This window comes from Halyomorpha halys, unplaced genomic scaffold, assembly GCF_000696795.3.
Source record: "Halyomorpha halys isolate HHAL.00 unplaced genomic scaffold, Hhal_1.1 Scaffold251.1, whole genome shotgun sequence".
NCBI classification, from domain to species: domain Eukaryota; kingdom Metazoa; phylum Arthropoda; class Insecta; order Hemiptera; family Pentatomidae; genus Halyomorpha; species Halyomorpha halys.
Window position 1 is genome coordinate 1,098,756 of NW_027106674.1, and position 26,082 is coordinate 1,124,837.

The window sequence follows — 26,082 nt, forward strand, 5'->3', positions numbered from 1 at the left end:
TTTTATTTTAGTATGTATGTGATCATTTATCAATATTACCTATTGCCCACAACTGTGTGGCAGATTGTAATATCTATCAATAAATAAATCTCTTCTTCTTATTAAATAGTTTCTTTGAAAATAAAACTCGATTACTTTTCAAGTAATAAACCAGAATTACTAAATGAAATTTTTTTAAAAAGTTTTAATATATATTTGTCATGAAAAGGTATTGATTGTGCCCAATTAATATACTAAGTATTAAATAATTGACTGATATGTATTAATTATTCATTAATCTAATCTAAAATTAATCATACATTTGAAAACATTTTATTTCATAATATTTTGAAATATACAAAACAAGTTCTACCTAATTTCCAGTTTGTATTCCGTGCAAACAATTTTACCACAAATATTAGCCTGAGAATTGATAGGTTCTCAAGGGCAAAAAATGTTTCCCGGAGATTACATAACGTGGAAAACACTTTTTAAAATGCTATGCATTAATTTCCAACCCTCCTAATACAGAAGCTTCGCCGACTTTCGAGACTTGTAATAACAGAAAGAGGCAGAGTAGAAAATATTAAAAGCATATTTAACACCACAAAACAGAACAGACCATCCAGTCAATGCATCTAACGGAAATCATGCTATACTAATTAAAGCATATCCCTACAAGAAAAATGTATCATACTGTACAATTAATATCTATAATTAATACGAACTATATAGAACTATTGCTTATCCAGCCGATTATGCCCTCAACGTACTCACTGATATCTACAGTGTATAATTTTGTGTTTTATTTGATGCCTCCATAGATTACTACAAAAATAATATGAGCTTTGAATCACAAAAGTATAATCCTGAAGTAAAAAATCTAATGTCCGTCATGAGCTTTTGTTTGCCATTTTGTTGTACATGCCATCTCAGTTGGCTCATTCTACTGCTCATCGTCCAGGCAGAAGACACTTGACTTACTTATTTTTAGTATTTCTACCTTACATTATTATAATAATTTCAAAGAAAAGAAGAATTTTAATGTGTAAATAATGAGTCATCATTATTGTTTTTAGACATCGGGGAGTGAAGGGATTCTCGTTGCGCTCCTTATTGCAAAACAAAAGCTGACGCGGCAGTTATTAGAAAATGATTCTTCTTTGGATGAAAATACTATAAGAGGAAAACTAATTGCTTATTCCTCTGGTAAGTTTGTCATATATTTATCCCTATACGTTATTATAAAGATTCCGACTCTGTATTAATTGATTCATATTAACCAAAAAAAGGCCGAAGAGGTTTGGTCTTATATATCATACGGACCAATCTCACAAAAGCAGACAGATGTGATGTCCAGACCGTTCGGTGGGTTCTATTTATGATTTTGAAAAACAAAATATAAATTCGTGTTACTCCAATCTCATAAACACCTTATAACGATACCAATCAAAAACACTAAACATAAACATATAAAATGGAAAAACGAAATAAACAGACAAGATCTGAGATAAACTTTTAACAGCTGACTTAAACTTGTTTGCAGGGCTATGATTTCATAAAACTTGAAAAATAAACGAAAATTCAATTTCATGCAGAAAAATCTCAACAAAATTATACCGTAATTCCAAAACGTGCATTATAAAATTAGAGACGATAAAATCTGGGCATGTAAGCTCATAATATAAGCTTTCAAGAACATATTCCAATAATTATAAAAGTACTCCTTCAAATCTCTTGTTATATGAGTTTTTGACAAAGTCTCGACTTTTCATATCCAAAATTATGGCTTAACCTTATGTCTGCGGTTGCGATCGTAACCCTAAGCTCTACGAGTAACAGGACTTCTTTCACACATATTGTAAAAGTAAATAGTGTAACAGTCAATAGTATTACCTAAGTAAACTCTTGAACATTTTCTCCATTTCAGCTAAGCATTGTTTCAGGATTGATGTATTCATTCTAAACTACCTGCTGATAAACTACACTATCTGCTGATATAATAGTATTACCTAAGTAAAGAAGGTTAAATTCTCATACAGTCAACATTTCTTCTATTTATAATGTAGTTAGTTTGCCATAATACCAAATACAGATATTAAATAACATCGTTTTTCGTTGTAGAAAATATACTTTCATTAATATATAAGACTTCATGAATTCATTTTCTTGTGGAAGGATTGAACATGACACTACTCGTGTTCAATCCTTCCACAATCCAAAGTTGAGCAAAAAGTAATTACAATCACAATTATTTTCCGATTGCTATAATTTGAATCTAGGAAATTAAATTACAATATTGATTATTAATTTCAAATGCTTGATAAACCACTGTTATTGTAATAATGGTCCGAAAATGCAAATTCTAGTTGCATAAAAGAAATCGCAACTATACATAACTTTAATTAGAAATTGCAATTACTTTTTTGTTCCAACACTACTGCAACCAACATCATTTGAATACATTGTATTCCCTATATTCTTTATAGTTATATTTTAAAATAATATAATATCGCTGTTGAAACTCGTAAAAATAAGTGTTCAGATGAATTAAACAGAATATTTAATATTTTAGATCAATCGAATTCATGTGTCGAAAAAGCTGGTCTGTTAGGCTCAATGAAAACGAGATTACTTCCCTCAGACAAAGGTGGAAGACTGACCGGAGCAACCTTACTCGACGCTATAACAGAAGATAAAGAAGCTGGACTTATACCTTGTTTCGTATGTATCCACTTATTTTCCTTCAGTCTTGGTACTGGAAACTCGTAGGGGAACTAGTTAAAAGGGAGACTAGTAGAAAGACAAAGATAATATTTAACATATAAAGTCGTAGAAGGAATTACATTATTCAATGTTCAAACTAATCATCCATTTAGTGAAATATTGTTCTAGATCGTTAAGGTGACTTTACAAAGTGTTTCTAGCGATTATTATGTCATCATGTTGAAAGAATACAGCTGTATCGTCAGCGAACATAGCTATGGAGGAGTGAGTGGAATGGATGATGTGAAGGTAGAAGTTGAACAAAATGGGAGAAAGGACTGAACCTTGTGGAGTACCGGCATGGATTTGTCTAAGGGTTAAATTTTTGTTATTAATTCTGACAGAAAATGTGCTACCGTTGAGGAATGAGTTCAGAATATTGTATAGGTATTTTGGAGTGCCTGCTTTCTTTAGTTTATATAGGAGACCTCGATACCAAACCTTATCGAATGCTTTTTGGAAATCCTAGAACGCTAACAGGGGGTGCTATTTTTTTTGAAGCCGCTAAATAAAAATTCCAATAGTCTTGCCAGTTGGTGAGAAGTGGAATGACCGTTTAGAAAACCGAATTGAAAATCAACAATAATTTCGATGCTCTGAAAAAAAGAATTATCATGTTATTGATTCCAGTAATTTTCCAAACATTGGTAACTGATAGGTCTATAGTTGCTGATTTGTTTAGCGTTCTTACCAGGCTTGTGAATTACTATGAGCTCGGCTTTCTTCCACGTATCAGGAAAGTATCCAGTACGAACGCAATTGTTAAAAATTGACGTGATAAGAACGACATCTTTCCTGGGTAACATTTTGATTGCTATACCTGGGATCAAATCATGGCCAGGACTTTTCTTTACCTTGAGCTTTTTAATCAGGACCTGGATTTCTTTTGGGGACGTGAATTTAGGTAGGAGCTGAACTGTTGCGAGGGGGAGATTTAGATACTTGTCAATTCCATCAGTGACTAAATTCGCACTTATTTCTGTATTGGAGAATGTTTTCTCAAAGACATTAGCGAACACTTCAATTTTTTCGGCGTCACTGTTGATGAATTCATCATTGTCTACTAGACTTGAAATTTTTTCACGTTTATCCAATAGACATCTCGTAGGCTTCCATAATGAAGGCCACATATCCCTGATATTTAGAATACGCCCATTCATCTAGATCCTTTTTAGTTTTATGTTGAGGTGGTTCCATTTCTTTTTTTAAAAAATTTAATTCTCTTAATTCCGTACCCATAGACGAAAAATGAATATTTGAGTATTCGTTAAATAATGTATGATTTGTATTAAAGCTCAGTTAGTCAGGAGAGAATTAGTAACTGTGGATTAGCTGTTATTTATATTATGGCCCATTTGTAAACAAACACGCTACTAAAGTGGATAGGTGAGTTATAATGTGTGGTAAATACGGCTTGATAGCTTCGATTATAATTTTAGTTATTGAAGACAATAAATTTTCAGAATTTGTTTTTTTATCTTGATTAACTGAGTTTTTGGTTCCGGTGGTTTTGATATTGATCTAATAACATCAGAAATGAGTTTTTTGAAGAGATTTTCGTGGCAGGTCAGCTTGAATTAATCTCAGATTTACGAATATTTGGTTCTGAAGGTGAGTTTATTTTATTTTAAGGATTTGATAATATTTACATCCCTTGTAATTAGCCGCATGAGCTAGTTCGCAATTTCCTCACAAAATGGCTTATCCGTGAAGTTTAACGGGCACTTTGAGAAATGGTGTTTTATCTTTGCACGTAACACACCTCGGTTCCAAATGACTAGTTCTTTTTATGATCAGATCTTTGACAGTTATTACACATAGGAATGCCAGTGTTTTTGTGTTTGGGTTCTACTGTAATTAGGGCAGAAAATAAATATTTAAGATTAAAAATATCTTAGGCCTTTGTGTTGTTTTTAAGATAATGAACAGTGTGGAGTTGATTTTTTATTTTTATTTAACATTCTGGATGCATAGGCAACTTCGAATTGTTTTGAGTCTAACTCAGCCTTTATTTCGTCTTCGATTATACTATAGAGAACCTTTCTTATTACTACGTTCAAATATTTATTTTTATCTACTGAGAATGTATAGTTCTCAATTTTTTCTTCATCATAATACTTAGTTAAAGTTCTGTAATCTTCGATATTCGTTAACATAATTTTCGTATTGTTTCCAATTAGTTGGCTAGTAAATGGTCCGATGCACAATCTATTCAAGTCGTTTAACAGTAGCCTGTAATTATTAGTGTTATGTAGGAATATCAGAGCTATTTTTATAGTATTGGACTGAGCATTCGGGTTAGTATTGTTATTGCTGGTACTTGGTATTGTCTAGTATGCTTAGTTATCTGTTATATTAGTATTTTCTGAGAAAAGGTCGATTTCTGATAACATGTTAAATGAGCGCCCATCCTAGCTTTTAAAGGAGTAATTTCCTGGTAATACTTACCCATTATTTTAAAGTGTGAATGGGATTGAGTTGAATCAGTGCATCTTTGTTTCGAATTTGATTCTTCTCATTGTAGGTCTATATCAGGTTTATTTGCGGTAATATGTTTGAAGTTTTGGGATAAATCGGGCGAAATGTTTTGATTCATTACCTGATTATAAATAGAAATAACAAAAAATTATAAAACAGTCCATGAAAGCATGAAAAAAACAAAAATATCTAATAGGCTGCACACACGCTAGAATAGAATCGCACTCTATGAAGTCAGAGGCGAAACTATTCCAGCTCTAAAGAACTCGTCTTTCCTCTGATCTCTATAGAGGACTTCCTATGGTGGAAGTTCATTCTCTTTCCTCCTCTACCTCCCAGTCCCAAGTGCTTCCCTCTCGCTCGGTCTGCCCTCTTCTGTTGTCTTTTCGAACAATCTATTTTACCAAGTTATGTATGGGGCTTGGAGCAATAATAGTTAATGCCCATTTTTAGATGTTTCTAATTTATTATTTATACTTATGTAATAAAATCGTTTTCTGTAAAAGATTAGACTTCTACTAAAAACAACATATGTCCATCCTCGTTTCCGCAGACCTTCAGTTTTTTTTTTCAAATTCATTTTTCTCAAAGCTTGGTATTTTAATATTGTTTATTCTTGGTCTGAGCCTCAGATTATAATACTAAAAATTATAACATTTTTTTTTTATTATAGGTAGTTGCTACGCTTGGAACTACCGGAACTTGTGCTTTTGATGATTTGTCTGAAATAGGACCTATCTGCCACAAAGAAGGAATATGGCTACATGTAGATGCAGCTTATGCAGGTTTTATATGCTCTTGTCATATGTAAATTTTATTTATTTTAAGAACTACAAATTATAAAGAAAAAATTAAAGAACTTACAAGATGCTTCTTAGATTTAAAAAAAATAGTCCTATGCGAACATAATATCATTGGGGACTAGTTCTCCTTCAGTATATTTTGTTTAGATTGTTACAATTAATTTTATAGTATATTAGTTGAATAGCATTTGAAGTGTTAAGAAAATACAAATTATTTATTCTTCCAGAGAATTATAATGCGTAAAAAAACTAATTCTCTAAAATTTTCTGGAAGAATGGAATTTTTCATTTTGAATCCATTCGAACCAATAGACCAATTAGTGAATTGAATTACTGGTGCTACGCCTTGAAAAAATCAAATTCATGAAGTGCAATGTTGGTCGATAAGAATCAGAATTTTGTCTGTTTGGGATATAAACAAGCTACTATAAATCTAACAAAGATTTGTTCAATCAAACGATGACAGAATCACCCATATGTACATTCTGTCATAATAAATATAAAACAGCTTAACATATCAACTGTCGGTGTGACATGGTGACGAATTTCGGGGTCCATTTATGTGGTGTATTTACTCATCACATAATGGGCCCCGGACAATGAAGCTAATGAATTCATTAAGATCATAAGGATCTGACAAGCTTATGTTTTAATCAGCTAATTGACAAGGCATACAATAACACATGGAAATGGTGCAATATGTCTCGAGAAAAAATGGAAAGATGCCAAGCAACGGTGGAACAATGAGGGAACTTTTCAAAGAATGAAATTTATTATAAAATTAATTAGTTAAAAATAATAATAATAATGTTCTCTTAATAATAATTATATTTATACCACCGAGAGTTTTTAAAGTGCTGATCGCTCTTCTTGGGTTTTGAGTTAGAAAATTGGCCCCTGTCTCCCTAAAAGAGCTTCATTATCAGTACCTTATAGATGGTGCAGGTTACGACGATGTGCTCCTAAGTATATATAATTCTTAAAAAAGTCATATACAAACTCCAAGCCAACGACGAGCTGAACACGTTTGGTCCTCAAGTTAGCTACTTTAAATCAATCAAATTATTTGTTATCAAAAATATTTTGATTTCTTATATTTGAAAATTGAAGGTCCAGACTGAAAGTAAAGTGGCTAACTTGTTGATCAAACACATGGAGTTGGTCGCTAAGAACTTCAAGTGATCAACCCACTCATGCTGTGGCCGATGTTTCTCAATTTGTACAGTAAGGTTTAGGTTACAACTATCTATGTTCATTCCTATCTATTCTTTTTTTATTGCTTTACAAAATGGTCTAAAATGAAGGAAATTAATTCATCTGAGTAACATTCACTAATGGCAATTTTAAATTGAACTAAAAATTAAATTGAAGAATGTTTACAGGTGCTGCCTTCATATGCCCAGAATACCGTTATTTAATGAAAGGAATTGAATTGTCAGACAGTGTTAACATGAATCCTCACAAATGGCTTCTGGTTAATTTTGACTGTTCAGTATTTTGGTAAATATAAAATATGTTTAACCGAGTTAAAACACTAACTTAACTGCAATACTTATATTTCAATTTAAGTTAATATTATGCAATTTTATTTATTTCTTTAATTATGAAAGATTATTCTTAATTTATAATTGTTTGTTTCATAGGGCCTAAAGGCTCATTTACAGGGTACTAGTTGTCTTGCGCCAGTACAATATTAGTCATTAACCGTTAATATTTAACCCTTTTTTAACAGTGATGAACTAAATTAAATTATATTGTCCTTCTTAATTCAAATCTAAAATTGAAAAACTAATAAAGATTCCGTACTATTAAATTCACATGTCGGTTTTCTGTAATAAGGGAGAGTTCAGAAAATTGTGTATTTTCGGATTTTTTAAATAAGATTGTGATATAATTGAACGAATGATATTATGTACCTTATGAAGACTAGTTGTACTATGGGAATGTTAAAATAAAAATTCTTGCTATGCGGAAAAAGTGCTGAAGATAACCACAACACTGAGATTTTGAAAACAAATATTACTTACTACCTTTGAGAAGAAATAATGTCATGCAAATTTCAAATTTTATTCACTTTGTCAGTTGCCTTCTAGCGTGGGATTAAACCCACTAAGGGGAAAGATATGGATCATGCCAAGGACCTTGACCCATAAGACGTTGAAAGACAGAATATTCTGGATATGGAAAATATTTTTTCAGACCCTCCAGGTTGAGAGTTGGGCATAGGACCTCCAAAAATCACTAATTCCATCCAAAATACCGTATCACGTTAGGAGCTGTCAGACACAATGTTCGCTAACCTCCTTATATCTCTCAGGGAAAAGTCTACTGTCCGAATGAACCTACTATAGGTTTGACTACTTGGGTAACTTAGTCCACACTAGTGCAGTAATGTAGTTCACCCTATTTGTGCATTTTGTACACTATATTTTTATTATCAAAAAATCGTATTTTCAATGATACCAAACCAAGATTCTCAGGTTCTCGTAGGGAATATTTCAGGAAAATTTCATTAAGCTCGTTGGGGCCGTTCTGGCTTGAATTTTGTAAAAATCCATTGCGAGCCCCCAACACTACAAAATAAAAAAGTAACAAAATCGGTCTGTTAAGAAAGGTTGGGAACGAAAAAGGAAACAACAGCAGTGACTGCGAGTTCATAATATCAAAGTTTGTAGTAACAAGGGTGTTACTTTAGTAGGAACGTTATAGTTAGATGAATGATAAAACAATGAAGATTTTTTGTTGTGCCTTGGTTGATAGGCTGTTGGGTAAGATACGCATTAATGTTTTTTTCAAGTTCAGCTATGGTAGCCTCCAATTACGTATTCCGTTTTTACTAATTGCACCAATGAAATTTACAAATTATAACCTTATATTCATTAATCAAGTAATATCGGAATATTGAGAGATGTGATAAGTTTTGTGCGAGTAAAAAACAGTTAGTTTTATACATTTTAAATAAAGAAAAACAATCCTTGAATTCTAATTATCGTACATAATTAATATCATAAATGAAAAAGGCTATCATTTCATCATTTTTGTGGTGCAAAGATATTCTTAATAACATAATTTTTTTCAGGATAAAAGACAGACGTTATATACAAGAAGCGTTCTCTGTAGATCGAATATATCTTAGAGATAGAGGTGAATGTATTGAAAAATGGGCTCCAGATTTCAGGGTATGTAATTATTTTTTATCAAGATCAGTAAATTAATTATTGTCTTGTACAAATGTATATAGAATTGCTTCAATCTATAAATACCTAATCATGGTATATATTATTTATGAAAACAAATTCGCCTCCAGAATGAGCCCAAATAAATATACTTAAAATGCCCCTCGATAGGTACAATACCTATCAATGGTATACTGAGAGTGCATAGGACACCGTCAAGAATAGGCTTACCAGGTTCCCATTGAGTCCCTTCAGAGCTATACCAGAACGTCTCTACTTGGTCAAGTATTGTTTGAATTTGTTACTTCAACATCCTTCATCTTCCTATTCTTATACCCATAAGCTCTAAGGACTTGTCTAATCCGCTTAAATAAAATATCTATCGTAACCTTTTCCTTAACAATACCTAGGGACGGGTTCCCTCCATTTTTATCATAATGTCAAAAGACTGCCCTTTTGATTACCCCCGTCTATCCTAGCTTCTCCATCTTAGCCTAATTCTTATTTGTATCAAGATCTTCTGATTTTTGGTAGCTGCACAATGTATGCATGTGTGTGTGTGTAAGTTCTCATTAGGCCTCCCGGAGCGCTTGGTTTGTTTAGAGCTAATTAAAGATTTCTATTTGCTTCATTGACTACCGTTATTATTTGTAAAGAACTGTAGTATCCACTTACATCATAAAACAAAAAATCATCCATCAGAAAACAATAAATCATGTGTAACTTGAGTCATTGAGCATGTCATTTATTTAATTGTTACAGAACTGGGAGATATCATTGGGAAGGCGATTCAGAGCATTAAAACTATGGTTCACCCTCAGGCTGTATGGTGTGAGTGGTCTACAGGATTATATTAGGAATCATATTTTACTCGCTAAACATTTTGAATCTCTCGTCAGAAAAGATGCAAGGTTTGAGATAGTTGCTCCAGCATCGATGGGTTTAGTATGCTTCAGAATGAACGTAAGTTCTATACAAATATTACTAATCTCAATATTGTTAGCCCCAAATTTTAATGAGTATTCTTAAAAGGGTGTAATAGTTTAGAAAAATGCCCATCCGGTATAGCTTACTATAAATAGTAAGAAATCACCATAAATGATTTCTAAATCATTTATAGTAATTTCTTACTATTTTTGAGTGCAAATGATGAAAACGTATTAGCAATCATCTGATTCAAGTCCAACAATTGTAGAAGTATATAAAATCGACTGAATTGCCAATGTCTTCTCAATCAATGAACAGCTAAATTGCAATCCTTATTCTCCTAACGCCATATTCCCCGTTTGGTTGGCTTTGTACAAATTAAAGCCTAGTTAAACAGTTTACATTTATTGAGATTATGAATATGACAAACTATACTTTATCAAATTCTATAAAAAAAAAAATTATCAAATCATTTATATCTACCATCAACACCATTTTCGGTTTATCTATTAGTTCTTTAGTCTAATGTTCTAATCGTTCTCCCTAAAACAATGTTGAACGGATTTATATGTTTTACGCTTTACTTTATAGATTTCTTCCAAAACAAAGTCCTCCCAGATGGAATATCCTCCCTTCTGTCAACATGTCCCTCCCTTCCTTCTGAAACTGAGCTGTGTTCGCGAGCACAAACCATTTGGATATTGTCCGCTATTTCTTTCAACCTTTCGATTCCATGATAAGGTATATATTCTTTGTGTAAAGGAACTCACGGAAAAAATTAAAATGAATGTCCACCCTTTGATTTTCTCTGAATTCTTTGGCTTTCAGAACCTACTGATAAAATTTTCTATTAATTTTTATATTTTTTCATAAAACTGTCCATATGATTACCGATATCTGAGGTTATTATTTAACTTGTGGTATAATTGACATATGAAACTGAATTATAAAAATGAGTCAGATTATTGGATACATAAAGCTTAAAGACAATTAATTCTTATAATCAATAAAAACAGAAGATCCGTCAAAAAAGTTTTTTTTTTTAGAGTTAGGAAAAAATGAAAACAATTTTAATTTACGAAGAACTATTATTCATTTTTTTTTAAAATTTCTAGTACCTTTAAGCCGAAAGAGGCTGCAGTAAGCATCCTCCTTCTTGAGGCTAACTATAAAAGAGAACTTCCGGGTCTCCTTGTGTATTGCGGATGACAGATAAGACATATATGTTTATGGTTGCAATCACATCAATAACGAAGCTAGAAGTCTTGATATGATTCAGAGGCCTGAAAATAGTCTAACAAAGCTAAACGCGAAGGTATCTCAGCTCTTATACAGCAGGCAGTCCTGGAAACTTCGTCGTCAGCGAGAGTGAATAACGTGCCAAACCAAGGCGAACTCTACTGTCCCTGACGCGAGTGTTTCAGTTCACAATAGATTCCTTTCAATTTTCGACTGGAAGTAAATTAAGGTCGTCATAATCATATTACAGGAGTATCTTTTTTTGATTTTTAAAGAGTAAATTTATTTGCTCTTTAAAGAAATATAGTTGAGAAAGTTTAATCTCTTCGTTTTGATCAATGAGCTTATCTCTTATTTCATTAAAATGCATATTTAAATTGTCTACAAGAGTATCAAATAAAGAAACGTATTTGTATCATATTTTTTTTAATTTTGACTACTTATTAATTTTAATGTCACTACTACCATTTATGAGTTGCATTTCATTAACAGAAATTTGGTTATTACAATGAAAACATTTTTAATCCAGATTTTCTGTAATTTCAATGTGATGATTAAACTTATAATTTTAAAATTTAAGTTGAAAAATAATGATGGAATTTTCTTGCATTTTAACAAAAGTATCGCTTTCGTTAACCAGTGACTTTAGTTTTAATGATATAGAATTTACTAGACAACTGAACGAAGTAATTTCATCAGCCTCTTGTTCAGATAATTCTGTTTCTCTATTTCGATTTTCTCCTCTCCTCAGGTTCTGTTCGTTTAGTTCCGGGCTTTTTCGACAAATAATGCGGCAAGTTAGGGAATAGTGTAGAGCAAGAGCTTGGTTTTAATTTAGGACGAATAGGTGTAGTGGATTTGCGATTTGAACACGGCGACCAGTTTTTTCTGAGAATCAATTTTAGCCATTGTTGTCTTATTATTCTCTTTCGGGAAATGAAACGTGGTAACATAACCCGGGTTCTTAGAAGAACTGGAATAATTGCTGGTACAATAAAGGACAACATTTACGAGGCATAGTGAATTTTAAATTTCTTTATATTAGAAAGACGAAGAATATAATAGTGCTGTAAAACTAGCTCAACATTGATTGTAACAGAAGAAACAATCGAAAGAGTGAACAGTGAGGAACTAGAATTGACAACTAGTAGAGTAGGGCAGGCCTCTTAACTCTGCTACACCCACCATCACACTCCCGCCTGGTACAGTAGAGTTCACCTAGGCCAAACTTAATTGAGCCACTTTCCGCTCCAGATAATCACACAACGGCTGGACCTTCTGTGGATTCACTGCTATCGGCTAATAAAGGCTCATATTTAGCTAGACCTTCGATAGTCAGTGACATATGAAGAAATCAAATATGAAAGCACAAACAGCCAATAAAACCACGGTAGAGGACCAGAACAATCAGCTAACATCTCAGATTGATACAGTTAGTCTGAGTACAGTCCCAACTAAAATCAATCCAAGAACTTTGTCAGATATTTTATGAGTCTGAAAAAACAAAAAACAGTTTCCTCAGGTAACTCTCCTAGGCAGCCAGGAATGGATTAACGAAGATTGGATATAAATAATACTAAGTACATTCAGTGGTTTGGTTTCGGCTCTTGAAAAGAAAATGTGGGAAGGTTTTCTTTCAGGTGTCATAACACAGGAATAACCCATCTCAAAACAATGAAGCTGATGTGTGAGCCGCAACATGGTATACCCAACAGGTAATAAACTGTGCCTTCCACAGGACATTTGAGATCTTCGAACTACTGTGGACAGAAAGTAGACTGGACATACATTGGGTCTAGATGCTATTGACTCAGCAATGCTCAAGAACAGTATCTCCTATATTTAATATCAGCTTTTGGCCAACTTCAATAAATAGCTTAAATTGGGGATAGTTTCCAAAAAGGTGGATGTTACAGTTATCTACAAGGGAGGGGAACAATAATAAGCAACTAGCTAAGTTTCATTGGCCCATTTGTTTCCTCTTTGTTACATACCAAGCTATCTATAGTAGTAAGATCCACCAAAGGTAGGGAGACCAGTAATGGTCCTCAGTTAGTACACCATGATATAGAGATACGTAATATTACTCCCCTTTCAATAGTGTATGGTGGCCAAACATTCTTCAGCATTTAAATAAGTATCAGGCTCCCTGTGATTGGAAGCTCTCGCCTGGTCATTATGACTTTTACTGCGAGGTAATAAAGCAGAACAATCAAGTCTGGTGAGATAGTTACTAGTATCGATGCAGAAGAGCTATTATCACTTAAGCCCATTTATCTAACCTAATTTTTTGTTTCAACTTAAACAATGTAAAGTTCCATTTACAGAAACAACAAAATACAGATGTCCCCTGAGTGCAGTGAAAAGTAGCTCAAATAAGTAAAAAAAAGTAAAAAACTATTATGAGTCGACTTTTCACCCCACTTTGCAGGGCTTCATTAAGACTAAAAAAAGATACAAAAAACTAAAATAATGTAACAAAGTAAGCGATTAGATACATGAAATAGAATTAAACTAAGAGGGCTAAATATATATTAACCTTATATTTTATATTGGTTTGACATATAAAAACTAATTTGTAATTTAAACTCTATTAAAATAAAAATTGATAGTCTTTTTTAGTCCTGTATATATCATAAAACTTTTTCTAAAAATATTCATTCACAACTTTTCAACATTAATTAATTACTTTATTATTTAATTACAATTAATAATAATAATAAAGGCTTAGCAAACCGTTTCAATGCCGATACAATGAGTCACTCTCAACATATGTATGTCCAATGATGCCCATCCAAACCCAAATGTACTAATCAATCTTGATGCTATCATTTCAATCTTAAATATTTTGAAAGTAATTACTATTACTTTATTCAATAATTTAATTATAACTGTTATGTTTAGGGCCCTAATAAACTGACATCAGACCTTCTGAAAATACTCACAGAGAGCAAAGAAATATTTATGAATCAAGGCAAATTCGGTGAAAAAAATTTCATCCGATATGCAATATGCAGTAGAATAATGTGTGAGGGTGATGTTGATCGAGGTTGGGAAATTATATCATCACATGCGGACATTATATGGCCAAAACATTCCCTGGACTGTTCAGCATTATTAATGGAATCAGCTGCAAAATTTAATCAATGGAATCAAAAGAGAAAAGAGAAAATAATTCCACGATGACAATATGTTTGTTCAATAAATGAAATTTTGTGTAGCTTTATAATTTGTTAGTTAATAAAACATTTATGGAAATAATATTGAAATTTAGTGAATGGAAACGGTTAATGAACTGAGTAATTATAAATATATTTTAAAATGATTGTATTTTTATAATTTCAGTTAAATTTCTAAAATAGTGAGATGTTTCTTTCCATTAATAAAAGAGCATATGTTAACATTAATGTAAAAACCTTATGACAAACTGAAAGGCATGGAATTTCTTCTCAGTAAATGTGAATATATTTTCCTAGTCGAGAAACATTCACTCCATAAAATTAAGGTTGATTTGACTTGAATAGTTCTGCAATTAACTAATGAGGTGAAGTGAAGAATTCTTCTATTAACAACTTTATTTATCCATAATAACGTTTCGAAGCCATTGCCCCAGCATTAGGCATACTATAATTTACAATAACTAATTTCACATTATGCAAACTACATAACAATGAATCAACAACTATGCTATATTATTTATTCTCCTTATTTATTTCACTTTATTTAAAAAAAATTATTACATTCATTCTATTAAGGTTATATTGATAATGTTGCTTGATGACTAATGGATTACACCTTCATGCTAAATATTCCCAACTTCTAATTATTACAGTGATGAAATTTTTATTAAGTTCTTTATTTAACCATTATGACAATTCATCATTATTAAGTTACTATTATATTATCTAGCTGGTTTACTAATTTATTTATGATATCAGTGTAGTGTGCACTTTAATTATTTGTATTAGTTTTAAAATTGATTGCATGTTCTATGTGTATAACCTCTGCCAGTTTCCTATCTTTAGTGTAATTCACTATTTCTAATATTAGTTGGTTTTTAAAATCAAAATTGTGTTTTAGTTTTATGCTGCATCGGGCCAGTGCAGTAGTGTTAATGTTTTTAATTTTTTTGAGGTTTCTCAAATGTAAATCCCTTCACATTTATGACAATTAATCTGATATAATACATTTTGTTAATCAGTTTTTCTATTTTATCTTTCATGTTATTCGGGTAATTACCTAATTTATTGTTATTATAGAATCCTAAATTTAGATTATTGTAGTCATATTTTATGAATGTCATTTTAATTTTATATTAGTCCTAGTAAAAATTAATTTTAAAATATTGATAAATTTAATTTCTACGGTCATTATATTCTATTTTGTCTTGGATATCTACATTATCTGATTGTCTATTATCTTCATTTCTATAAAAATCAGTTATGTAATTAGGTTTTATTATTATTATTAAACACTTTCTATTAATATTTAATAGTATCATTAATTTGATTATTCATTTCCATGAGTTTTTCTATATTACTAATGCTGTTATCATTGGGACTATGGTCCCTAAACATTGTCATGGATAAATAAAAAAAAGTTATTATAGGAAGAATACTTCACCTCACCTCATTAAAGAAATACATTTTATAATTTTGTACCTCTTTACTTATATTCAAAAACAACCAATTTTAGATAACTAGTATTATAGAGTAAGATATCAAGGAGAAAAACGTAACACACCAGTAATTACAGGATTAAATTAAAAATATTTATTATAAAAAGACATTGTTCATGGAACAAAATTACTTCAAGGACAAATAACTTTCTACACTGTTCTTAGAACTACTTCTAAGTAGACATCATTCTTTTTTATCACCATTTATTTTTAACTAAAAAGATAACTTTTATTACAGTTAAAAATCAATGTACAAAATGAACATAAGATCTAGACAATGTTTCTTGATTTTTAAGACCAGAATATTAAAAATTAATTTATTTTATGAATAACTATAATCAGTTCTTCAGAAGATCTATTACAAAAATGAAAGCATACAACATACAATTGAGTCCTTGAAAATCACTGACACGCACAATTAATCTTAAGTAAAATAAAATACACTGAAGTGGAAATACCTCAATATTATATAGGTTATCGTCCATCAACTGAAACAAAAAAAGTTTGATATAATGAAAATAACATTCCTTTGTCAAAAAGATAATTTTTACATTTAAAATAAATCCACAAAAGTAATAAGATATAGACAAGAAATTTTAGTAGACACAGTGAAAATTAATCAAACTGGGTAAATATAATGAAATGATTACAATAAATGAAAATTGATTTAAGGGAAAGCAATAATAAATCAATAAGGAAATTATATAACTACTGCCTAAAAGCAGCATGATTTTCTCTGAATGTGATATTGAAATGCTAGAATGAAGTTCTATTGGTTAAGGGAAAATTCAGAATTTGATCAATACAAGTTTTACAGTAGTAGAACACCAATAGAATATTTTAAGTGATGATTTTCAATAGTTTCTCTGATTCACATTATCTTACAATTAAGAATTGGACTTGATGATAAAGTTGATGAATGAAACTACATGACAGCTTCTGCAATACTTTACGACTAGAGCTAACTAGAATCAGAGGATTACATTTGACTGTCATTCATAAACTTGAGACAAAATAATTTTTAACCTTCTCACAAATATTTATTAAATTACAACAGAAATGTTCTTTGTATCAAATTACAATCATAAGCAAAGGTCAAAAAGAAACAATATACTATAACATTAAAATAACTTGGAGCAGAGGCATCAAATATGTTGCAAATTATACATTCTGATTCAAAATAAAACTTTAAAAAATGAATACGTAATACTTACTATAAGACGAAAGGTCAATCTCATCAGGTAACTCAGTAATATTAACATCAAATCTGTCCTGAACATTATTCAGAACTTTAGCATCTGCCTCGTCACTAGCAAATGTAATTGCCAACCCCTAAAAGTAACAAATTAAAATGTTTAATGGGATAAAAGAATATTACAATTACCACATTTGATACTAATATCATCTAGAGTAAGGATTGTATAGGAGGCAAGATGATTTCAATAGGAAAAGAACTTTTCTTAAAATTGTAATTGTAAAATATTACAAGATAACAATTATGTAAGTAAGAAGAATATTAAGGGTAACCAGAGTTATTTGAAATATTGTATCAATCTTCCTCTCTTTTTGTTAACTCTATTTATTTAACATATTATTTTTATTTGATTTAACTTTGTTACTTTTATTTCCCAAGGGTAGATCATAACATAGTTTTCCTCACTTTTGACATATGAATAACCTTCACTTTCAAAACCTAATACAGTGAAACCCTTTTAACAGATAATTTTACTAGGAGACCACATTCAATCAAGGAACAAATTTAACATATTTGAACCACTCTATTGTGGAACCCAAGTACTTCGAACATGGACACCCATTATATTTCCGATTAGGACAGGACTTTTCACTCATCTATAATGGGCAGAAGTTAAAAAATATGTATGTACAAGCTTACCATTCTAGAATTGAAGTATTGAGCTATTTATCTAGGGAAAACTTACACAGCTAATACTGTTATTTTCAACATACATTAGCACATTTACAAAAATTTACCTACAAATAAAATTAAGTTGATTTTTGTATGAAATATGAAAAATGCCTGCCATAATTTTTTCTTATATTTTTCCAATCCTATGAAATGCCAAGACAAAAAACATGTTAATCTTGTTATTCATCGAGATATTGAGTTCTCTTACTAGGGAAGGAAAGAGGGTTATGCCAAAGGTTTACCAAATTAATCAAGTCAGATTGAAAGGATTGTCGTTTATAAGAAGCTTTGCCACAAAATGAAATCCAACCTCCCTAGACTGAATTAAAATGGTACTAATTATGAATGGAGAGTGCTGAAGCATAGCCTCCACTATCTTAATGTAAATCCCTTTACACTTGCATAAATATTTACCTTAGTTCCGAAACGTCCTGCTCTTGCTACTCTATGGAGATAAGTATCTGAATCTTCTGGCATATCATAATTAAATACAATGTTTACTCTTTCAATATCCATTCCTCTTCCAAACAAATTGGTAGCAACAAGAATCCTCTGCAGAAAGAGTAATATAAATATTTATTAATACAGATAAAAATTGTTAAGAAGAATAAACTTCACAAGGCAATGTAGCATAAATAAATAAAAATAAACTCATAAAGACATTAATTAATTCATCAAACTTAAAGAGCATTCAACTATAGAAAATATGACTTAGTACTATTATCTCAATCTTTAAATTTTAAACATAGATATAGTAATAATAGAATCAAAAGATTTACTTAATTTTGAGATTTTAACTTTATCTAAACAGTTAAGAAGTTTGAACTATATTCCAGGTATATTAAATTTTGCTAGGCCCATAAGATTTGTATTACAATACTATATTTTATACTGCAATAAATTTATGTACTAAAAAGATGTGCTAAAAACCTTTTGAAAGTCTTTGAATTCCTGGTACTTAGCAAGTCTCTCTTCTTGACTCATAGCTCTATGTATAGCTACAGCAGGGAAATTCTGATCACATAACAGTTGAGCCAAAGCCATACATCTCTGAACTGATTTTACAAATATTACAACCTGCAAAATAAGGTTACATTAATTAAAAATATTTACAAATATAAATATTGTTATGTAATTATTAAATTTATATATATTTGATGATACTAGCAGGGAGCACCTCCAGCTCCAGCTCTCCATAACACACCGAGCATAGAATGATCGAGAGTGGGCATGGCGAGAGGAAGAGGTGTAAAGATACCCCCACCCTCTATGTATCTGTCAATTCCACCACACCAACCTTGTTGTCAATGTGCTTACTACCTGATTTTTTGTTGTGTTTATTAGTCTTTGTTGGTATATTGTGTCAAAAATGTTTGATTTGGGTGGAATAATCAGAAAGATTGTGAAGAATCTAATAACAGGTCCCTTTTCACTGGAAAGTTATCAACGATTGAATTATTCATAAAATGCCTATCATTAAATTATTCATTAAAACTCTCCATATCACTGATTTTAGGACATAGAAAGCAATTAAACACAGGCATCAACATTATTATGCCTGTCAAACAATAATAATCATGATGTCGCAGTTTCATTTATTGAATTTGAGAACAGTAAATAAATCTTCACCAAGCTCTAAATTTACTTTACAAACACAAATTAAATTAATAAGTTCTCTTTCATTTTTAATTTGCATACTTTCTGTACATCTAGTTTCAAATCAGTATAACCAGGTGCTTCAATAAGTGAACAGATTTAAAATGAAAGAGAATTTCTTAATTTAGTTTGTAATCTTTACTTTTGTTTTAATTTTGTCGCCTGAAAAACCTTAAATAGAAAAAAATTATAATAAACAAATACAGATATAAACCTAATTGAATTGAATTAAATTCCAGAATCTTTTTCAATAACCTATCAAATGATTCTTAAAAATTGTCACATTCACTCACTGAAAAATGTTTTAAAATTAAATTGATACCAATTCTGTGAAAAGTATCTTAAATTTAAGTTAATACCAATTCTTCCCTGTAGATTACCAAAAGACCCAGTAACCAAAGAAAAATGATATGCATTACTTACGAAAACATTTTTATCAATATAACTTTGATTCATATCTGCAGCAACTTCAGCGAGTATTATTTAACTAATTCCACTAATCTTCAACTTATTAAACACAAATTGGCTCAAGTTCACTCTGAACTATACTGAAATAACATAATTTCTTCAAAAGGGGGAACATATCCAATAAGTGGGCTTATTGGTTGTTTTTGTCAATCCCACCACAGACCAATAGAATAATTCTTATAATGACTATTATTCCTCGACATCGAACCTTTTTGATTTTTTAATGAAATTTAAAAGGGACAACCAATCTATAGAAGAATCCTCATATTGTAGGATTCTTTTAGAGCCTAGAAGACTAAATCTTAGAGACGCATACCGGTCACAGTCTGCTATATAATGTAGAGCAATTTCTAGGGCCTGTCCATAATAGTGACAACTTTCATCACTAACTACTCCACAAAATTTAAGATGTCTGCAATGGCCAGTAAGTACTCCCTTGGTAAAACCACTTAGTGCTAGAAGTAGAGAGTTTAGTTATTAGTATCTTGGCCTGTCTCAGGCTCACTCCTTGCCTGATATCTAACATGTCCCATCAAGACTTCTTTACGCTGAACATCAGGTACTAGCCTATGGTAACACTTTTCATCCTACACAAATTTTACAAACTCGAACTGTCATATCAAGAACAGAGTAGCTACAGGGTCAATGGCATCACAAAAACAACCAATTCCTCTATAAACGTAGATTATTTATATTTTTCTGTCCTTCTTGTCCCATTTAATAACCTCTAATGATACTTGATAGTTTGAAAATTGAATTTTTCTTGTTTATTTTCACCATTCAGATATGGTTAGTCGTTAAACTTCAACAGTATGACCACCAATGTACATAACACTCAGTTTAATAATATAGTTGGAAACTTTGATGTTTTGAGTGTTAAAAGCTATGCATATACAGGATACATGATGAGTGAATGGTATTGCAGAATAATCGAGGAGCCTGCTCGATATCCGGAATCTGAGGACAGCTGCACCTTACTGATCTAACTAGCGGAAACTGCTTGAAGATGCCAGGATTTAGTAAGGGGTTGTCTGGCCGTTTGCAGAACATAATTCAAAATTCTTGATGCATGCATAATAACTGCATACACAAAAATCTCACAGAAATCCCCCCTTCTTGATAGTTCCTAACAACAAGCAAGTTGACTATTTCAAAATCGGTAAGAATTTCTCAAAAACATCAAAATATAATATATAAGAATATGATTCTATTGACACAAACATTGAATCACACAATGATGCTAATGTATTAAACTGATTAAACTTACCTGATTAAACTCTAAGATGTCAAGTAAATCAAATAATTTTTTATTTTTTTCATTTTCTTTGAGTTTAACATAGTGCTGCTGAAGCCCATGTAGGGTTAGCTTAGCTTCATCATCTACATAAACTTCCATGGGCTAAAATCAAAATCAAAATAAGAAACTGATACAATTTATAACTTAAAATACACCATAGGCCCCGTTTAAAAATAAAGATCAAAAAGCACAATTAGTCTCGTAGTCTGTATTTGGTACAACTTCCTTGACTTGTATAATGCTGACATGTTCTTTTGAATTTTTTAACGCCCATAATATAATAGTTCTCCCCATTATGAAACAAAAAGTATTAGTGCTAGTATTCTTTAGTTAGTATACTTGTGTTTAAGAACTAATACTATTAGCCTACATTTTAAACAGGGCCCAGATATAGACTTGATACAAACATAATGAGTGTTTTTAAAAGAGCAACAAAATGAATTAAATAAATAAAAATTATAATTACATTCACCCAGCAAAGTACTTTAGAATAAATAAATTCTATAAATATCCAAAATAAATAACAATTAGTAAAAATGAGTGGTTTAAAATACGAAAAAGAATGAAATGCATACGAAGGAATAAAAAGAAATAATGGTAAAGTTATTTAACAATTTTTGCTTCATACAAAAATTAGGTTGGTGAACAAGAAATATCAGTTTTTCTAAAGGAAAATAAAAGTGATTAACCTTTTAAAATTAAATAGATTTTTAAGTGTGGACAGTCTCCCTTAACCCATTTGCATCACACAGAAAAGTGAAAAAACCGTTCAGTAAAATCACCAAAATTTTTTCAAGAACTCTCTAACTATGCGCTATATTTGGTAATAAATGCATAACTGAAATGTGCACATATATGCGCTCTGGTGATAGTTACAAGGCAAAATGCGGTATATATTCGCTTATGATGCAAATGGGTTAAATAAATAGAACATTCCTTTTTTTCAACTTATTAATTGTCCCTTAAGTTTTGGACCAGTCACGGAAGTGTTAAAAGCAGAAAAATGAAAATATCTAAAAACAAAAACAAAGATGTAGGTTTAATCTAGGAAACAAGGGTCAAAAGAAAAAAATTTCATTATTCTGGACAACTGGATTAATCTGTCCTTCACTGAAAAAAAAAAAAAAAAAAAGACCAAAGATAAATTCAGTTAACATTTCACTGTATGTGTGTCATTAAAATAAAAAAAATATTGAGCTGGCAGTTCAAAAAAAAAAGAAAGGTAAGCAACCACTTTAAGTGAGTGATAATAAAAATGAACAAGGAAGTATCAACATAAATTGCATAATAATTAAATTTTAGGCGTTAAATGGTATCCACTCTGTTATTTTGCTGAGGCTGTTGGCAGAAGACTAGTAAAAACAGCATTTCACAGGCAAGAGAGTTTCCTTGGTACAAAACTTTCTCTAAGGACGAGAAAGAAAGGAAAATGATTTTTGTCTCTTAATGTAAGGCAATCCACAGCGAAGATGATGTTTGCCTATGCATACTGACTGACTTCTCGGGAACATTCCTAATATCAACATATCTATACTATAATATATAAGCTGATTTCATAGCAATAGTTAATATTAAGAAATTTATATAAATAAAATAAAATAGAGAGAAAAGAAAAAATGCACTTATTTTTACTCTACAACAGTAAGTAATTAATTGATATGATAAAAGATGTGAAAAATGTATGCTGGTTAAGAACTGAGTTGGAAAAAAAAAAAAAAAAGGAATTTGTAGGAATTTCTTAACAAATTGAGAACAGTCCTGCCAGCCACTGCACTATAGAAACTTCTAAGCTCCTTTTTTAACACCCCAAAAGATTCATGAAATGTTTTAGGAAACACCTTAAAACCCACCATACAATCCCGATTGATCATCAAACTAACAAATGTTTCGACAATAGGAGGCTTTAGGAGAGCAGCATTTACTGACAATGCAGGGACTAAGGATTTTGTACATAATAGGTACAAGAAACCTTTATAAAGTGAAGTGAGAGAAAAAAAAAACTGATTTAGTGGGGAAAATGTGTCCATAAGGAGGATATAATACAAAAACGATATATTTTTAATTAATCAGATAATTTTTTTTTTAATTATCATTTATTGATAAACATCACTATAATATTAACATTGTAAATACCTTTCCCTATCCTACAAGACAATGAATAGTTTGTACTATACCAAACCAGTAGCTAGAAGTGGAATGAGGAATCAAATAAGGAGTTTATATTTAGTATTTCATAGGAAGACAAGGAAGTTAGGACGAGGAGCCCAAGAATTGGGACTAGGTTTTTGACACTTAGCTGCTATAATTCAAATTTATTTTTACTATCAAAATTGACTCATTTTTATATTAAATAAAACTTGTATAATTTGAAACTAATTTACTTCTATGGCATTAAATGCACATTGACCAGAGCCAGTCGCTGAGTCAAAATGGCAGAAGCTATTCAAAATTAGTGTTTGGACTCTAAAAAAAGAACTATTTTAGACAAATCAAATCGAACAATATAAATAATAATTTTTATGGTACTCTTCAAGCAAACAATAATTAACCTATACATATGATAATGATGTAACTAAGAAATATCCTTAATGATTAACAACTAGCAAATAAATAAAATATATATTGTCAACTCAAAAAATGGAAGTTCAACAAACATTGGAAGAAACAACAGCAATCCTATTTAAATACCAAGGAGCTTCAGTTCAGATCTAGAATAATGATGAATGATTTTTTCTTTTTAATTTCAAAATTACAATCACACACATTTTTTTTTTATTAAGGTCTACCAATAAGTTGTTTGATTTTTATTGCAAGTCTATTAATGAAAGAAACAATATTTACTTTACTAACTTAATTGCAATATAGAAGAAATGAGAACAACAAATAAATAAGTGGCCATGGCGTTAAAAGAAAGAATTAAGTATTCTGTGGACATTTTAAAAGAAAGAAAATATTTTTTATTGAAGACAAGTATTACCTTAAATTATTTAGGAGTTTTTACTCATGGGAGTTTATACTAATGGGAGAGAACCTTGATGAGGACTGAAACTAGATGTTGAATATTTGTAGGGTTTTATTTATTCATTAATTTTAAGTTTTTTGAAAATTAACTAATACAACTTTATTTTTCATTTTGTTAAAAAAAAAAAAAAAAAAGTTAAAGTGGAAAGAAAAATTCACCTAAAGGAAGAGTCAATTGTTTAGAATTGGTTTAGATAAAAGAATCAAATCACCCATTCCTATTGTATGTAATACTGGTCTGGACAGTAAAACGGTTTACATGATACAAGATTCCCTTATTAATAAGGGATTTTCTGAAACACTGCAATGTGAAAAATTGCAAAACGTTGAGAATCTGGAAATGATCAAAGGAATGGTGGCTCAATCTAGCATATGGTCATCACATCATTATTCTTGCCTGGGATGGTTTTGTTGCAGTTCAAATTTCAATATCTGGATCACTGGGGTTATTTAAAAACTAATTGAAATCTTCAAAGTTATAGCTACTTGAGGCAGATCACACAAATCCACCACACAAAAGTCGCTAACGAGGACTGATACTAGAAAGGTTGTCAGGAAACTTTATAATTTAAATTAACACTATGAGTGAATAGCCAATTCCATAATTAGGGAAATAGAAACTCAGAAATTTATAACTTGTTTTCTGAATTTTCAGTCAATATTTTATAAGAGGTATTCAATATTATTAATCATTAAAAACTTGATAAATCCACTGGCATTTTTCAGTAATATCCAGATTATGGCTTGGCTAATTTATCAATCAAACTACCACACTTACCACACCAAGCTTCTGCATCAACCATCATCTCTGTTTTTATTGATTTCGATTTTTGATTATAACTAAAAGTAGAACAAACCTCTATGGCCTCTGAGACATTACAACCAGAACTGTCCCTTGTAGTTTAAAAGAGACTCATAGTTTCGAGGCTGTCTCAGAACATACAATATGCAATGAGAGTATGTTTAGAGGACAACTCCACAACAAATTTACAGTGCAGACTAGGTTTAAGCTGTTAAAGACAGCTCAGCAAAACTAGGAATGACACAATTGTCGGGTTTAATGTTGGGCCACATGGGAAGCTTATTTAATTTACTTGCTTACTTAATTTACTTATTTATTACTATAAACAGCATTAAGTCCCTTATCATAAAAGTAGAAATGAAAATTAACTATGAAAAATGAAAAATAACTATAAATGTTCCAAATTTAGTCAAATTGAAATTTTCATAGATGAAGCCCAAATATTCGCCAAACCTCTGTGTAAATAGAGTAAATATTAGGGGTATTCATGATCTTTGGTTTAACATGTTAAAGCGTGTTAAATGGAAAAACTCATGTTAAATCGAAAAAAATTGCCTTATTTTGCTGTGGTAAAAAGAAATAACATTTAACATGGCTGAGAGTCTGTTACTTGGTCTGTTAAATGGAGAATGACGTCACACAATAGACCAGTTTAAATCGCCACCATTTCTGTTGTGACAGCTCAGTTCTTTCGTGTGTTTGTGGTATTCATATCCCTGTTATTAAACCAGAATGGATAATTTTAATGATAAATTTGAGAAAAAAAAAACAATGTTATTTCATTCTACTATCTGAAAATTTGTAAACCCTTGCCAGATAAAAATCTCACTATATGAACCATGTAATTATTCTTAGGGGACATATG

At 30.9% G+C, this 26,082-nt stretch overlaps 2 protein-coding genes across 2 annotated transcripts in view; one reads left to right on the plus strand and one right to left on the minus strand.

Moving 5' to 3' along the window:
- The window catches only part of LOC106680218 (3,4-dihydroxyphenylacetaldehyde synthase 2), a gene marked incomplete at its 5' end in the record, with an annotated part of 20,873 nt that extends 6,072 nt beyond the window's left edge, over nt 1-14,801 (plus strand). Inside the window, 7 exon segments of the mRNA XM_067045032.1 lie at nt 1,059-1,188; nt 2,555-2,703; nt 5,897-6,008; nt 7,409-7,526; nt 9,106-9,205; nt 9,965-10,165; nt 14,273-14,801. Coding sequence (XP_066901133.1) covers nt 1,059-1,188; nt 2,555-2,703; nt 5,897-6,008; nt 7,409-7,526; nt 9,106-9,205; nt 9,965-10,165; nt 14,273-14,554 — 1,092 coding nt within the window.
- Nucleotides 14,802-16,117: 1,316 nt separating this feature from the next.
- Nucleotides 16,118-26,082, minus strand: part of Hel25E (ATP-dependent RNA helicase 25E) — a 14,269-nt gene continuing 4,304 nt past the window's right edge. Inside the window, exons 6-10 of the mRNA XM_014419791.3 lie at nt 21,365-21,496; nt 18,904-19,050; nt 18,388-18,525; nt 17,261-17,378; nt 16,118-16,534 (exon numbers count right to left, since the gene is read on the minus strand). Coding sequence (XP_014275277.1) covers nt 16,521-16,534; nt 17,261-17,378; nt 18,388-18,525; nt 18,904-19,050; nt 21,365-21,496 — 549 coding nt within the window. The 3' untranslated portion in view covers nt 16,118-16,520. The remainder of the gene's footprint in view (nt 16,535-17,260; nt 17,379-18,387; nt 18,526-18,903; nt 19,051-21,364; nt 21,497-26,082) is intronic.